General features: G+C 38.3%; 1 protein-coding gene across 1 annotated transcript in view; it reads left to right on the top strand.

The window, feature by feature from the left end:
* TRHDE (thyrotropin releasing hormone degrading enzyme) overlaps nucleotides 1-15,510 on the top strand; it is a 387,000-nt gene that overhangs the window by 12,068 nt on the left and 359,422 nt on the right. The window contains exon 2 of the mRNA XM_040491410.1: nucleotides 2,326-2,599. Coding sequence (XP_040347344.1) covers nucleotides 2,326-2,599 — 274 coding nt within the window. The remainder of the gene's footprint in view (nucleotides 1-2,325; nucleotides 2,600-15,510) is intronic.

The following is a 15,510-nucleotide window of genomic DNA, read 5'->3' as shown; positions in this document are numbered from 1 at the left end:
ATAAGGTATCTTTCTTTCTCTTCCTGACTTATGTCACTTCACATAATACCTTCCAGTTCCATCCACATTACTGCAAATGGCCAGATGTCATTCTTTCTCACTGCCAAGTAGTATTCCATTGTGTATATAAACCACATCTTCTTTATCCATTCATCAGTTGATGGACATTGAGGTCTTTTCCATAATTTGGCTATTAGTGCTGCTATAAACATTGGGGTTCATGTGCCCCTATGTATCAGCACTGCTGTATCCCTTGGGTAAATTCCTAGCAGTGGTATTGCTGGGTCATAGGGTAGTTATATTTTTAATTTTTTGAGGAACCTCTGCAGCACCATTTTGCATTCCCGCTAACAGTGCAGGAAGGTTCCCATTTCCCCACATTCTCGCCAGCATCTATAATCTTCTGATTTGTTCATTTCAGCCACTCTGATGGTATGAGGTGATAACTCAGTTTGGTTTTGATTTGTATTTCCCTGATGAGGAGTGATGTTGAACATTGTTTCGTGTGTCTGTTGGCCTTCTGGTTGTCTTCTTTGGAAGAGTGTCTATTCATGCCTTCTGCCTATTTCTTCACTGGATTATTTGTTTTTTGGGTATGGAGTTTGCTGAGTTCTTTATAGGTTTTGGATACTATCCCTGTATCCAATATGTCATTTGCAAATATCTTTTCCTATTCCATCAGTTACCTTTTAGTTTTGTTGATTGTTTCCTTTGCAGTGCAGAAGCCTTTTATCTTGATGAGGTCCCAATAGTTCATTTTTGCTTTTAATTCCCTTGCCTTTGGAGATGTGTCGAGTAAGAAATTGCTGTGGCTGAGGTCAAAGAGGTTTTTTCCTGCTTTCTCCTCTAGGGTTTTGATGGTTTCCTGTCTCACATTCAGGTCCTTCATCCATTTTGAGTTTATTTTTGTAAATAGTGTAAGAAAGTGGTCTAGTTTAATTCTTCTGCGTGTTGCTGTCCAGTTCTCCCAGGACCATTTTTTTAAAAATGTTTTTGTTTATTTTTGAAGGAGAGAGAGACGGAGCCTGAGCCGGGGAGGAGCAGAGAGAGAGGGAGACACAGAATTTGAAGCAGGCTCCAGGCTCTGAGCTGCCAGCACAGAGCCCGTCCCAGTACCATTTGTTAAAGAGACTCTTTTTTCCATTTTCCACTTAGTAACGTTTTATGAAGTCTGATATTTAACTGCCTTATATCGAGTTTTATAACTAGTATTATCAGAAAAGATTAATTGACTCGTGTCATGAATGTTTTCATAAATAATGGTCTCCTTTTTAAAAAAAAAAGGTTTCCTTAAGGTTCTTAGTTTGTAACTATAACTGAAAGAATGTAGAGGGTGCTTCTAGCTAGAGTTTTAATGAGATGCAACTTTGCAGCTTGATCTGAAAACTTAAAGATTTATATAAATTTATATAGATATATACACATGAGCACACATTGACATGTTTATATTTATTATATTAATTTGTATTATATTAACATAATAATATCAAAGTTATAATTTAGGTAATAAATATATGGGTAGTAAAAACTAATATTCTCTGGGTCATTCAATATAAACACGTGTCAAAAGGCTCAAGTGAAGTTAAAGATATTGTGAATCAATATCACTTATTGGCTGGCTGCCATTTATTAGCTGTCTGATGGTTGCTCTTCATCTTTTACAGTGATAGATGCTTTACACGCTTCTCCTGTAAAAAGTATTGCACACTTTACAATATTTTTTAAAAGTTATGTTTGATTATTTCCTTTCAAGCGATGAACACCTATACCTTAGGGAAATTTAGTAATCATCCAGGATGATACAGCTGAGAATGTTGTGAGGCCAGAATTTCAACCAACTTTTGTCAGGTTTCAAAGTTCTTACAAAATCAGATCGTGTCTTGCTGAAGTTTGAGGGCACAGATGTTTCCCACTGATGGTCTGTTCTACATGTATCTGATGACAACATCAGATTTGGGTTTTACTGTCTTTACTTATACAGCTTTAGAAGAGAAAATGGGGGGCATACTAAAAAGGAGAACCATTATTTCCAAGTATTTTTCAATGTGATGGCAACGAGTTGTCTTTCTGTAAAGTGTCATATTTTGTCTAGTAAGCACTGGTCTGGGTTTGGAGAATGTATCTCAACTGAGACAAAAACTTCCCTGCAGGAATTTTATTGTTGGGGAAATATACATGGATTGTACTTTCGTGCTATTCATGAACTTCAGTTCAGTTCAGAAATTGTGATTTGGCAAAAATATATTATTTTATCAGCAGAAGCATGTAAAATGGGCATAACTTAAGCCATAAATGTAATTGAGAATGTCATTTTCTTTTTTCCAGGTTCCTTGGTGTTACTCAGTTTTCGCCTACACATGCCAGAAAGGCGTTTCCTTGTTTTGATGAGCCAATATACAAGGCTACTTTCAAAATTAGCATCAAGCATCAAGCAACCTATTTATCTTTATCCAATATGCCAGTGGAAACGTCCGTGTTTGAGGAAGATGGATGGGTTACGGATCACTTTTCACAGACCCCTCTCATGTCTACATATTATTTAGCCTGGGCAATTTGCAACTTCACATACAAAGAAACTACCACCAAGAGTGGGGTTGCAGTAAGTATTTTAAACTTAGATATGTTTTTAGATACTGTATACACTGTATAGTAATCTGATTTCTGGATTAACAGTTAATCATTTTTATCCTCTCTAAATCTTATGTAGCTGAATTCTTTTGTTAACCGTTAGGGGTAAATTTCAAAGAGTCAGAGAGGACTGTCTCTTCCATACCCAGCCCTTTTTATCCCATTTACCACCTCTCCCACCTCCACCATCCCTGTCCCTCTTCATTTTCTGAGTATTTCTGAAACATCTGTTGTTTGTTTTGGGGAAGTTGCTTGTCTGTACTTATATGACTGGGAATCCTGCTGCCTTTTATTGTGAAATATTTCAGATATCCAGAAAATGGAAAGAATAATACAATAAACTCCACATGCCTACTTGCTGGCTCTAGAGAATCTGAACATTTTACCATCTTTGCTCTAGTCTTATTTAGTTTTTGAGAAAGTAAAACACTTTGGATAGAGTTGAAGTCCTCTGTGTACACCTGCCTGATCTCATTGCCTTGCCTCCTCCCTTAGAGATATCTCCTGTCCTGAGTTTGATGTTTGCCATTTCTGTGCATGTTACCATACGATTATCAAGTATGTATATATATTTCTCTATATATGGATGCAATGCTTTACACTTTCATATAAGTGGTTTATATTATACATAGTTCTGCAACTTATTTTTATTTCATTTTAGTTTTTACCTAAAGTTATGTTTTTGTGGTTTATCTGAATAGATTGTTTGAATGAAGATATCAAAATTTGTCATCCTCCTGTAGACAAACATTTTAATGTTTCTGGTTTTCAAATATTAACAACAATGCTCAGTGAATATTTTGTACATGAATTCTTCTGCAAGTGTGCTAGAATTTCTGTAGGGTATAAAGCTTCTCTTAGCCTGTAACACCCAAGTGTATAGAAATACGTTCTTAGGGGAGCATGATATATAGGAAACCTAGAAAATTCATGCTCTGCATTTAATTTATAAAAGGAATCAATTGGACTCTGCATGATAGCTATCATTTGTGACAGCATGGTGTTCTAAGCATTTTTTGCATACTATTGTGTTGCACTAGTCGGGCCAGGTCAGGCCATGCTGAATTAACAACTTCCTCCTCATTTCAATGGCTTACACAATAAATATGCATCTGTTTTGATTTTTATGTCACCCCTAAAGCAAGGTATTATGATTCTCTTTTTCTGGATGAATAAAGTAAATTGGGGTTTAAAGAGATTAAGTAGCTTACCCAGAGTCAAAAATTAAACAAGGGGTAGAGCTGTAAGACAAACTTTTGTTGGTCTGATCCCAAATTTTGGGCTTTCCCTCCTTGTGCCTTAGGAACTCTGTTTCATCATTTCAGCTGTATGTCTGTGAAAGAATCCAAGCAATGATTCTCCCCATCCACTGGCCATTGTATTCAGTGTTGCTTAAATGTAACAAAAGAGGTGAATAGAAATCTATACTCTTATTCTGTAAGAAGTTCATAGGTCTATAACAACCTAAACTTTGAAAAATGGGTTTATATAAATAAATTTTTCTCAGGGTTATTTTAAATATACATCACTCTGGAACCTATTTAAAAAATAAAATCAGCCTGCATAAAAAATTAATGCCATTATTGAAGAGCTGCGTATAGTGAATTAATCTACATAATCATTAAAATTAGGTCCTAAATGCTGGCTCTGGAGGGCCAGAAGACATTTTACTCTTTTGGATTTATACTCATTTGTTATGTTGAGTTCCTCTGATGTTTGTTGATGATTCCTTCAAGGCTGTTCATCTTGGACCACACACAGAAAAGGAACACCAAGACATCTCGTTTACTTTGACGTCTTCAAAAGTTGATGATTGGCTTGCTGTGCATCAGCTTGCAGCACAGGGCATACTGGAACTGTTTTTTTCCAGTATGTTTTCTTTAAAGCATCTTAAAAGTATTCTCAGCCCTACACAATTAAGCTTGTTGCTAAGTGACCCATATTTAAAACCAGACACACTCTAATTATTTAGATGTGACTTTTATTAGAGTTAAGAATCCAAGTAATTAGTAAACATTTTAAAATTCCTACTTAATAATTTTTATGTAGAAAAGATAAAACATGCTACCAGAGAGCATGAAAGGGTCAACTGAAATAAAATTTTAGATTGTATAATCTAAAAATACTAAGGATAATAAAAAGGAAAACAAAATTGCCCCTGGGAACCCTTATTTATCAACTGTGGAAATACAGTTTAAAACCTGCTTCTTTTTTTCCTGTCACCCCTTGGATATCCAGTTTATTTTATCTTCACTGCATGAAGGAAAATAAGCACATAGTAATCACATTTCTGAACTCTTAACAGCTGGAAGGAGTGAAGTTTAGCCTTAAGATCTTGAGTGTGGAATAGTCATGTGAAGTCCACGTGGTCATTTTGGATCAGAAGCTGATGCACTTTACTTTGAGATATGAAAGAGTAACTTGAGTAGCATCTTAATAATTTACAGCTGAATCGCAACAGTGCCTGAAGTGTGATCTTTGAAGCATCATCATTTGCTTCTCAAGTTGTCTGCATTTTGCAAGGCACTATCCTAAGTAATTAGAAGGGTAAAAGACTCTTAAGATCCTTCTAGTACAATGGTCACATGTGCATCTTTCAGATGGAATTCAAGCTGGTGGATGTACTTTGTTTACCCATCTCCACAATGGCTTAGGATTTCTGTAATTAATTGTTGAAATTTAGAAGTAGAGAGATTGCACATAAAATTGCTTCTGGCTTCTCTTGAACAATGGCAAGATCTTGTGACATTGGGCTCACTTCCCACTTGGCAATAATGGTTCACTCATTTATTCCTTCAGCAAATATTTACTGATTGTCAGGTAGTCTAGACTCTGTTCTAGGCTTTGGTGATATAGCAGCAAACAAAGCCACAAAGTTCCTACTCTCAGGGAACTTGCATCCTAATATGGAGAGAGTGACAATAAACAAATAAATGTGTGTCAGGTAGTAATATTTGTTTTGAAGAAAATCAATGTGCTGTACCTGGATGGTGGCTGGCTCATTTACATGGCACATTTGCTTTCCAGTGTAACCTAATCCAGACCACTTTTGTTCTTTTGCATTGTGTCAATTTCACTATCATAGATTACCTGCTTTCATTCTGCAGGCATTTGGAGTTTCAACCCTTGTCTAGGGGCATAATTCAAGAGACTAGCCAAGGAATATGTGTCAGAAAAGCAATAAATCAACTAATTGTGAACTAGTGATACTGGCATTCACTAACTGTGAAAGGAAAGTTGCAGAAAATAAGTTCAAGACCATTTCGAAGAGGGAGAAATTGCTAAGGTTGGAGTCTAATGATGTGCTTCATAGAAGAGATAGGATTTAGTATGACTCTGAATAAAGGTTTGGTCTTAGAGAAGCAGATGATGTGTGCATATAATCCTTGGTAGGAAATGTTAACTAAGAAAAGACAAAGAGGTAGGGATATGTACAGGATATCTATGGGAAATAGTGTATGGTTATTATGGTCATAAACATCAGAACTTCTGCTGCATTCTAATGGTTACAGGTAAGCCACTAAGGATGGTTCTGATTTGAGGGCGTATATCCCACTTCTTGATAGGGAATGTCAGAGCATTTGTAGACATAGTTTAAAATCAGTGAAGTCTTCTCTCTGACCACAAATTATTTATATTCATCCCACATACAAAATACAATCACTCATTGCATTACATTATTAGTCTAAAGTCTGAGGTCCAGGATCTCAACAGCTAATTTAGGTCTAGGTGTAGATGAGACTATTGGGGTTTGGTTTCTTGTGCATGGTTTCTCTTGCTCTGAAGATCTGTTTACTAAAGAGGCATGTTGTCTATCTTCTCTCCCCCAACAGACAATGGTAAGATGGGAATATTATTATTTCAATAGACCTTTCCATTCAAGAATGGAGAAAATGGGAGGACATAGCAGTTGCTGGTCCATAGCAGTTCTGAAATCCAATTGGGAACATGTTGGCAATTTTAAAATTATGACTCAATGCTGAATTGTCCTTCTTGGAAGTTGGCCCATCATTTGGACTCTCAGTTTTGCTTTTTAAGGCATCTTTTCTTTTTAAATGAAAAATTAGTTTGTGTTCGAAATCGAATAGCTTTCTCAGCTTGCTTCCTATCAGTAAAAAGCTGGGGGTCCAAAGGCCTATTTTTCTTTTGTCAAAAGAAAGTCAAAAAGTCAAAAAGGTATAATTATTTTTTTAAAACTTGACTTATTGTGTATCAAGTTATATCTATTCCGTTAGACAAAACTATACCACAGGTCTCTTTAATATGAGCCTTTGTTTACTGTGAGGATTTGCATAATAATTCTCATAACATTCTTGGATGCTCTATTACTGAACAGAGGTTTATAAGGAACACACTTAAGGTCCTTAGAAAACAGTTGTTTTGGAGCAGCTGGGTGTCTCAGTCGGTTGAGTGATCAACTCTTGATTTCAACTCAGGTCATGATCTCATGGTCATGGAATGGAGCCCTGCGTCAGGCTCCACACTGAACTGAGTGCGTGTGTGTGTCTGTGTGCACATGTGTGCGTGTGTGCTCTCTCTCATTCTCAAAATAAATAAACTTAAAAAAAAGTTTAAGACTTTTGTCTTTTTGAAGAGGTCTGAGGAGCATCGCTTTAAAAGTATCTGACATCTTAACAGTTCCTGAAGTTGCATCCTTGGCTTCATCTTTAGATCACATTTTGCTAAAAGTGACCTGTATTTCTGTCACCACCCCCCTGGCCCCGCCCCGCCCCAGAGTCCATTTCTTACTTTGAGAATCTTTCACCATCTGGAGAAGCCGAGAAGGAGAAAGAGTTCTAATTTCAAGCTCAGTAAGTCCTAGCTCTTTCCTATTCCACATTTTACTTGGAAACTAGACAGTTTGTTCTTAAGCTCATCTCTCCAGGTTTGGATTTTTTATGGCCAGGGAGAAGAAGCTGGTGGCACTTTTTGGTTGAAAGTCTTCTTAGCTAGAAAATATAGTTCAATAGTTATATTTCTTATTTTCTGTAGCATCACAGGTAGCAGTGTTGCCAGAGTTTCTTCTACTGCATAACAGAGGCCCCCTTTCCTTTAGCTTCCAATACCATTTGCCTTAACATCCTTCAAGCTGTCACCAACACCTTCCTTAAAAGTCATAAAGCTTCTGTGGCAGGATACTCTCAAGGATCTTTCACTTTTATTCACAGCCCAGTCCCACAGCCAGTGCCACATGTTTTAAGTCTTTTGCTATGGCAGTACCCTACTTTCAGGTACTAAAATTGGTCCCAACTGATATAGCTAAATTAGAAATCACTTTGAAACTTAGCAATGAAAAAATAACCAGTTCTTATGGCCATGGACTCTTGGGGTCTTAAGTATGGACAGTACAGAGCAGTGAAGGACTCCTCTCTACTCTGCAGGGTCTCAGCTGGAAGGGCTTGATGGCAGGAGTGACTTGGCAGCCGTGGGCCAGAATCATCGGGGGGCATCTTTACTGAGTGTCTATTTACTTGATGTTCACTGTTTCTGGGCCCTCAGTGGGGGCTCTCCTCTGGAGCATCTGTGAGTGGTCTCTCCATGTGATCTGAGCCACCTAGCAGCATGGTGGCCTAATGTTGTCAAACTTGTTACTGGTGATTCAGGCCTCCAAAGGTGAATGTACCAAGAGATTTGCACTGCCTGTTCACCTCATTGTAAGTGGTTACATAGATTGTGTTAGTCACCATCTTTTTTTTCCCCTCTTCCTTTTAACAAGGTGGAAGCTATCTTACCCAGCCTAAGAAGTTAAACAGTGTTACTTTTAGTGCACTGACTTAGTGACAAACTTAAGTTGGCTCAGATTCTAGCAAGGAGAATATAGACTCCATCTTTCAATGGGAGTAGTGCCAGAGATTTTGCAGGCTAATTTGAAACCATCACAGTTGTTATATGTATTTCAGAAGATTATGTTTATAAAATCATAAGCACAGTGCCTGACACATTTTACTCTGATGATGACAATTAAATTGATGATATATTCAGAAGTCCTAGAAGGGAGTAGGGATATATAAATTTGAGAGGTAGATGGAAACTAGACTGTGAAAGAGCTTGATGCCTGGATGAGTTTTAAGATTTGTTCAGTTAACAATAAGAGCTGCTGAAAATTTAAGGGGCGCCTAGGTGGCTTAGTCGGTTGAGCAACTGACTGGCTCAGGTCATGATTTGCAGTCCGTGAGTTTGAGCCCCACATCAGTTTCTTTGCCGTCAGTGCAGAGCCTGCTTTGGATCCTTTGTCCCCTTCTTTCTCTGAACCTCCCCCCTCTGCTCATGTCTCTCTCAAAACAAATAATTTTTTAAAGAGCTACTGAAAATTTAAAAGCTGGAGTCATGACATGTATAATTTTTATTATCTGCCTGAGGAAAACATGCAAAATATGTGGACACAAAGAGACTGTGGTTGGGGGCCCATTTCCCTAAGAAACTCTGGGCTAGAGTAGTTATAAATGGCTAGGATAGTGTAGATATGAAAGGCAGTTTGAAGGAAGAATTGATAGGATTTGGTGAGGGACAAAAGATAGGAAAAAGGAAACACTGGGGAACCAAGACTCAAGAATGACTTTAAGGTTTAAGGTAATAAAAACTCCATAGTTTCTGTCCTCCAGATTCTCAATGTATTCTGAATTGGCTATGACAACTAACGGGAGTTTTCATTTTTGTTGGCCAGTCTCTTAGATGCACAATTTACACTGCCCAAATGATGTGTTCATCGTATTATAACTGGATATATAGGATCATGAGTTCAAGCCCCACATTGGGTTCCATGCGGGGTGTGAAGCCTATGTAAATAAAAAAAAAAAAAAAAGAAGAAAGTAAAACTTAGGTCTCATTTTAACAAGAAAAGTGCAAGTGTAGGTTAATATGCTGTAAGCATATATTCCAGTTAAAAAAATTCATATAAATAGTAGGAGTCATTTTGTCATTAAACATTCTGTTTAGATTGCATTATGAATATTATGTAATAAGAGTCCATAGAGAAAGAAAAAGAAATAGTAACAACAAAAGAGTTATTACAGTAAATTTAGGGATATATATAGAGGCTTCCTGATGACCCCAACAAGAGATAGTCATCTTCCCTTTTCTACTCCTGGAATATTTTGTAAACTCATGTCTTATAGTCATTATCTCATTGTTCATAGTCATTTTTTTTGCCAGCCTCTTTGCTCCTCTAGACTGTGAACCTTTTTTTAATGTTTATTTATTTATTTTGAGAGAGAGAGAAAGAGAACAAGCAGGCTCCCACACTGCCAGCACAGAGCCCAAGGTGGGGCTCAAACTCACGAACCATGAGATCATGACCTGAGCTGAAATCAAGAGTCAGGCACTTAAATGACTGAGCCACCCAGGTGCCCCTAGACTGTGAACGTTTTTTTTTTTTTTTAATTTTTTTTTTCAATGTTTATTTATTTTTGGGACAGAGAGAGACAGAGCATGAACGGGGGAGGGGCAGAGAGAGAGGGAGACACAGAATCGGAAACAGGCTCCAGGCTCTGAGCCATCAGCCCAGAGCCCGACGCGGGGCTCGAACTCACGGACCGCGAGATGTGACCTGGCTGAAGTCGGACGCTTAACCGACTGCGCCACCCAGGCGCCCCTAGACTGTGAACGTTTTGAAGGCTGGTGCCATATCTTATTCATCTTTGTAAGATTCAGCACTTCCTATTGTATGTAGAAAATGATAGGTACTCAGTGAAAGTCCATTGAACATCTAAATGAGTAAACTCCCTTCAGAGAAGTCAAAATGTCAGGTTTTTCCAAAATCTTCTGGTCAATATGTAAAACGTGAAAATTTGTGAAAAGTAATTTTTACTAAAATTGAAATATAAATAGCAACGTTTACAATACAGATATCATTAGTTTTTAGGAACTCTGTAGAAATATGTAGGTGAAAAGTGTTGATAAAGAGAGTTGGGTACTGAGGGCAAAGATTTACTGCCAAGCAGGGAACTGAATCCAGTGCAGTCTAGGCTCTGGAGAATCTAGTGCAGGGGAAGAGAAATGAGGTGGCTTTTATACACTGAAAGACCAGGGATTGTCTCTGTCCTCTATCAGGAAAGCAAAGTCTCTGATTGCTGTTGAGTGTCTGATGATAGCTGGGCTTGCCAGCTGGGTGGATGTAGGCTGGCTGCCTTATGGGTGCCTGTCTTGGGATTGTAACACCCAGCTCACCTCTGCTGCATGAGAGATATGTTTGAGCCAAGTTTGGGTCATTCCAGTTAGGTCTGCAGTCTTGTCAGCAAGGTATGTGGCTAGGTCAGGAGTTTATTAGAGCCAAGGAGTTTGAGAACTTAAAAAGAAAAATAATTTAATTGATGAGCCTCTTAAATTTCATTAGTGTGGTAGGAACAGAGCTGGTAAGTTCTGTAGAATAAAGAAATGCATGCAGTGATTGTAGACTGTTTTTAATAGTGCTAGTTAAGGAATGGATAACACAATACATCTATGCAGAGCCTACTGCAGTTAATTTTTGGGTACAGGATTGCTGAATCTAGAGGAAGAGAACAAAAATGTTTCCATACAGTCGCCAATGACTACTTGATGTTGAATGGCTTGTCTTTGTAGAGGAAATAGCCAATACTGTTTTGTACCTTTCTGCAAGTTTAAAAACCCAGGAACAGGAATAGAGAAAGCAGATGTGAGGAGATTCAGCCTGGGAGACTGATGAGGCACACATAGCCAGCAGTCAAGAGGGTAACAATAAGGTATTGATAATAAAAGCATTGTTGAGATCACAGGCCACGGTGTCCAGAGATACAGAAAGGCAAGAGAACCCACAATGGGAGTGATATTCATGGAAAATGGACTGGGACAGTTGAAAAATAGAGATCACCATGAGAATGAAAAGTAGGACTGGAATGATAAAGTGGGTAAGACAGAAAGATGATCTGTGATAGAAAGAAGTGTTTCAGATTTCAGGATAAATTGGAGGGGTTTTAAGCCTGCTATTGCAAAGTTGGATGGATGAAGAGGATTTGAAGATACAGTCACTTGAGGGAACAGGGATTAGGTAACAGTGAGGCCATATTGGAACAAATATCAGGAACACTGAGTGGGTAATCCTGGAGAATGTAGGCAAGAAAACTGTATGCCGGGTTTCAGACTCTCAAAGTGTGAGTAACACCTGGATGCCTAGGTGTGGACAAGGATTAGTGAAAGCCATGAACTCAAAAAGAAGAGATTTTTTTTTTTTTTTATGGAAGTGGAGGAATAGTGTGTAAATATGTGTGTGGAGGAGCTAGGAAGGTACTCATGTCTCTCTCTAGCTCTGAGGCTCTGATGAGAACAGATCTAAATAAGGATAAGAATGTGGGCAGAAGCGGTGGGTGTCTGGGGTTTGTGTAAAGGAAAAGAGCTGTTGATAAGAAGAATTACTTACATAGAGGGTGGAATGGTAGACTGAAGGGACATGTTAACAGAAGAGGGAGTGAACTGAGTAGGCAGAATTTAGTTAATGGAGGAGCTTATAGAACTCTCTTGCCCCAAAGTTTCCATTGGGATGTTGGTGTAGTGGAGTGTGCCTCAGCAAATATCCATCCCCTGGTGGCTGGCCTGGGCTGATGGTAAATTCAATGATGGATGATAATGGGTTTTGATATTCAATCCACAATTTATCAACTGTCCTGAGGTTTAAGAGTCTACATAGTGAAGAGGCTAATAGAAGCTAAAGGAAGAGCTTAAAGTAAAAACCAAACATACAAAGCAGAATAGTCAGTGTAGAGTATCCATGGTTGTAGTATGTTTATTCTTGATAATGTGTGTGATGGACTGCATGGTACATAGCGAGGTCCACTTCTGTCTTTGGTAGAGAGGAGGGGGGTGATTTGGCCGTGATCTTCCTTGCCCCAGTCTTCCTGCTGGGATTGTCACGGCAGAGGCCACCAATTCCGTTATCTCTTAGATATGGTCTCCATGTATTCAAGTAATACCATATAATCTAATAATATAAGAGTTTTTCTTTTCTTTGCTGTCTACTTTCCTTCTAACTTCAGATTAATTACCGTTATTATCATTATTTTTATCTTCCCTCTTCTTTTTCCTTCTAGTTCTTTTTTTTTTTTAAATTTTTTTAACGTTTATTTATTTTTGAGACAGAGAGAGACAGAGCATGAACAGGGGAGGAGCAGAGAGAGAGGGAGACACAGAATCTGAAACAGGCTCCAGGCTCTGAGCTGTCAGCACAGAGCCCGACGCGGGGCTCGAACTCACGGACCGTGAGATCATGACCTGAGCCGAAGTCGGACGCCTAACCGACCAAGCCACCCAGGTGCCCCATTCCTTCTAGTTCTTTAGGACTTTTACTTTAAAGGACTGTTTTGGCCCAGCCTTTATCATCTGAGAGAGGTAGGCAGAATATTGTGTAATATTGAGGAGGGAAGTGGTAAGAGATGAGTTTGGAGATTTATGCAGGGTCCAAATGGTGAAGGGATTTGTATGTCATGTTAAGGAGTTTTGATTTTATCCTTTAAGCAGAGGAAGCCATTAAAGGATTTGAGCTTGGGAGGGGTTCAGATCATATCAGGAGCTTTCCGTAAAAGCATGGGGATAATATAAAATGTCTTATCATCATTACTAAAAGACTCTCAGTTCCTTTTTTCCATTATTAACCTGACCAAGATCTGTTTTCCTGTTTGATCAAGGTTGCCATGCCAGTTTAGATCAACTTTCCTAAGGATCAGGGAGCAGGCAGTAATTGGACGTAGGGCAAACAGGTACCATCACTTAGATTGTGTCTGACATGAAAAAATAGCCAAACTTCTGCATCTAGTTTCAGACACAAAATATGCTGTAGTTTAGAGAAGAATCTCCGGGTAGCCATGGTCCAAAACAAATGATGAAACAAAATCATATTCTAAAAGTTGATGTTACTCAGATTCAAGTGATCTTTATAGGACTTAAAATCAAATTTCAGGAAGATTAAATGGGATATTTGGTTAAGATGTACTCATATTTCTGGAGGTGGAACTTGCAAGAATTAAAGAGAAATATTCTTTGCTCAAGAATCAAAGGAAGGCCTGTAAGGCCTTTGTATTCAGTTTGATAGATAAAACTGAATATTCAGAGTAGAAGACGACATCAAAAGTGCTAATTGTACTGTCTGTCCTTAGCCACTGCCACCTACTTAATGTTTCTTGACTTCCTTTTCAGACCAGATGGCAGAAAGGAAATTCACTGAGTTTATGAGATGCTGCTTTCTGATTAGGTTTGATTTGGGGAGGAACTGGTAAATACCTAAAACCAATCACTACCCATATGTACTGTTCACATGGTACTGAAAATGATTTATTTCTTGCTATATTTCCTAAAATCATGGAAAAGCATTTTTTCATCCATTTGCAAATCTATATTGAGCAATTGTGTTCAATAATGATTTATTGATATTTGGAAATTATGGCATATTGAGATCAAAGAGAATGGACTGAGCTGGATTCATAAGTTCACTTTAGATGTAGGGCTTTGAGTGACAAGGAGAGGAAAAATTCTAAATTTTTTTTTTTTTAATTTTTTTTTTTTCAGCATTTATTTATTTTTGGGACAGAGAGAGACAGAGCATGAACGGGGGAGGGGCAGAGAGAGAGGGAGACACAGAATCGGAAACAGGCTCCAGGCTCTGAGCCATCAGCCCAGAGCCTGACGCGGGGCTCGAACTCACGGACCGCGAGATCGTGACCTGGCTGAAGTCGGATGCTTAACCGACTGCGCCACCCAGGCGCCCCTAAATTTTTTGGATTAACTTTAATTAGTAAGCTAATAGATACTCAGTGTCTTCTTTGGACTTAGCATCATGTTAAATACTGCATATAAACCGAGGCATAAGATATAGATTTTATTTATAAAAGGTTTAGAAGCCAAATGATGAGGCAAGGTAAGTACACTACCATACAATGGATGGCACAAGGCAGTATTTTATAAAGGAAAGGCAAATTCAGTGGCATGTTAGATGTAGAAGAAGAACAGAGTAGATGTTGAAGAAGAACAGAGTAGGATATCAATGAGGGATAGATAATTATTGAAAAGTATTGGGTCTTGAGGGATGGGTGGATATGGGTATATGGAAAGCAAATTAGAGAGCCTTCCTTGTGAGATGAAGGGAGTGTTCAAAGAAGGAATGACCATGGGGTTTTCTTCAGAGTGAGAAGATTAATATATTAGGTAGTTGGTTGCAAATATCTGAAAGTCATTCAGGAAAACTTAGGCAAAAGAGAAAATCAATGGTAAGATTCTGGACAGCTCAGAGAAATGAAGAATTAAATAATTAGGTCTTGGGAAAGATAGCTTTGAGGAACTAGATGGCATACCAATTAAGAATCTTCTTAGGGGAACTTTCATTGGATTGTTTTAGCTATAGTCCTCAAATTATCAGGAAAGAGATCAATTTCTTTTTCCTGATTAGAGTGTACACCTTCAGGGATGATGTAAATACTGGGGTTCCTTCATCAACACACCTATCAGGGGCAGATGGAATCTGGGGAGTGGTAGTTTTTCTTTTCTTTAAATTTTTTTTTTGTTTTTATTTATTTATTTTGAGAGAGAGAGTGTGTGTGTGAGAGAGAAAGCAGGAGAGGGGCAGAGAGAGAGAGAGGCAGAGAAAGAATCCCAAGTAGGTCCTACACTGTCACCCCACAGCCTAATGTGCGGCTTGAACCTATGAATTGTGAGATCATGACCTGAGCTGAAACCAAGAGTCAGACACTTAACCATTGAACCACCCTAGAGTGGTAGTTTTTCAAAGGAAAAGTGTATGACATTATCAAGAAGGGGGAAAGTATATCCTTAAGCAAAAACATTAGATAAATATAGATATCCCATATGGAGTACTGACCAGCTGCTGGACACTGTTCTAAGTATCATTTAATTTAATTACTATTCCCATTTTATAGATGAAGA

This window comes from Herpailurus yagouaroundi, unplaced genomic scaffold (genome assembly GCF_014898765.1).
Source record: "Herpailurus yagouaroundi ecotype Mexico unplaced genomic scaffold, PumYag 182, whole genome shotgun sequence".
Taxonomy (NCBI): Eukaryota; Metazoa; Chordata; class Mammalia; order Carnivora; family Felidae; genus Herpailurus; species Herpailurus yagouaroundi.
Note: the sequence above shows the minus strand (reverse complement) of the source record. Positions and strands in the feature narration are given on the sequence as shown.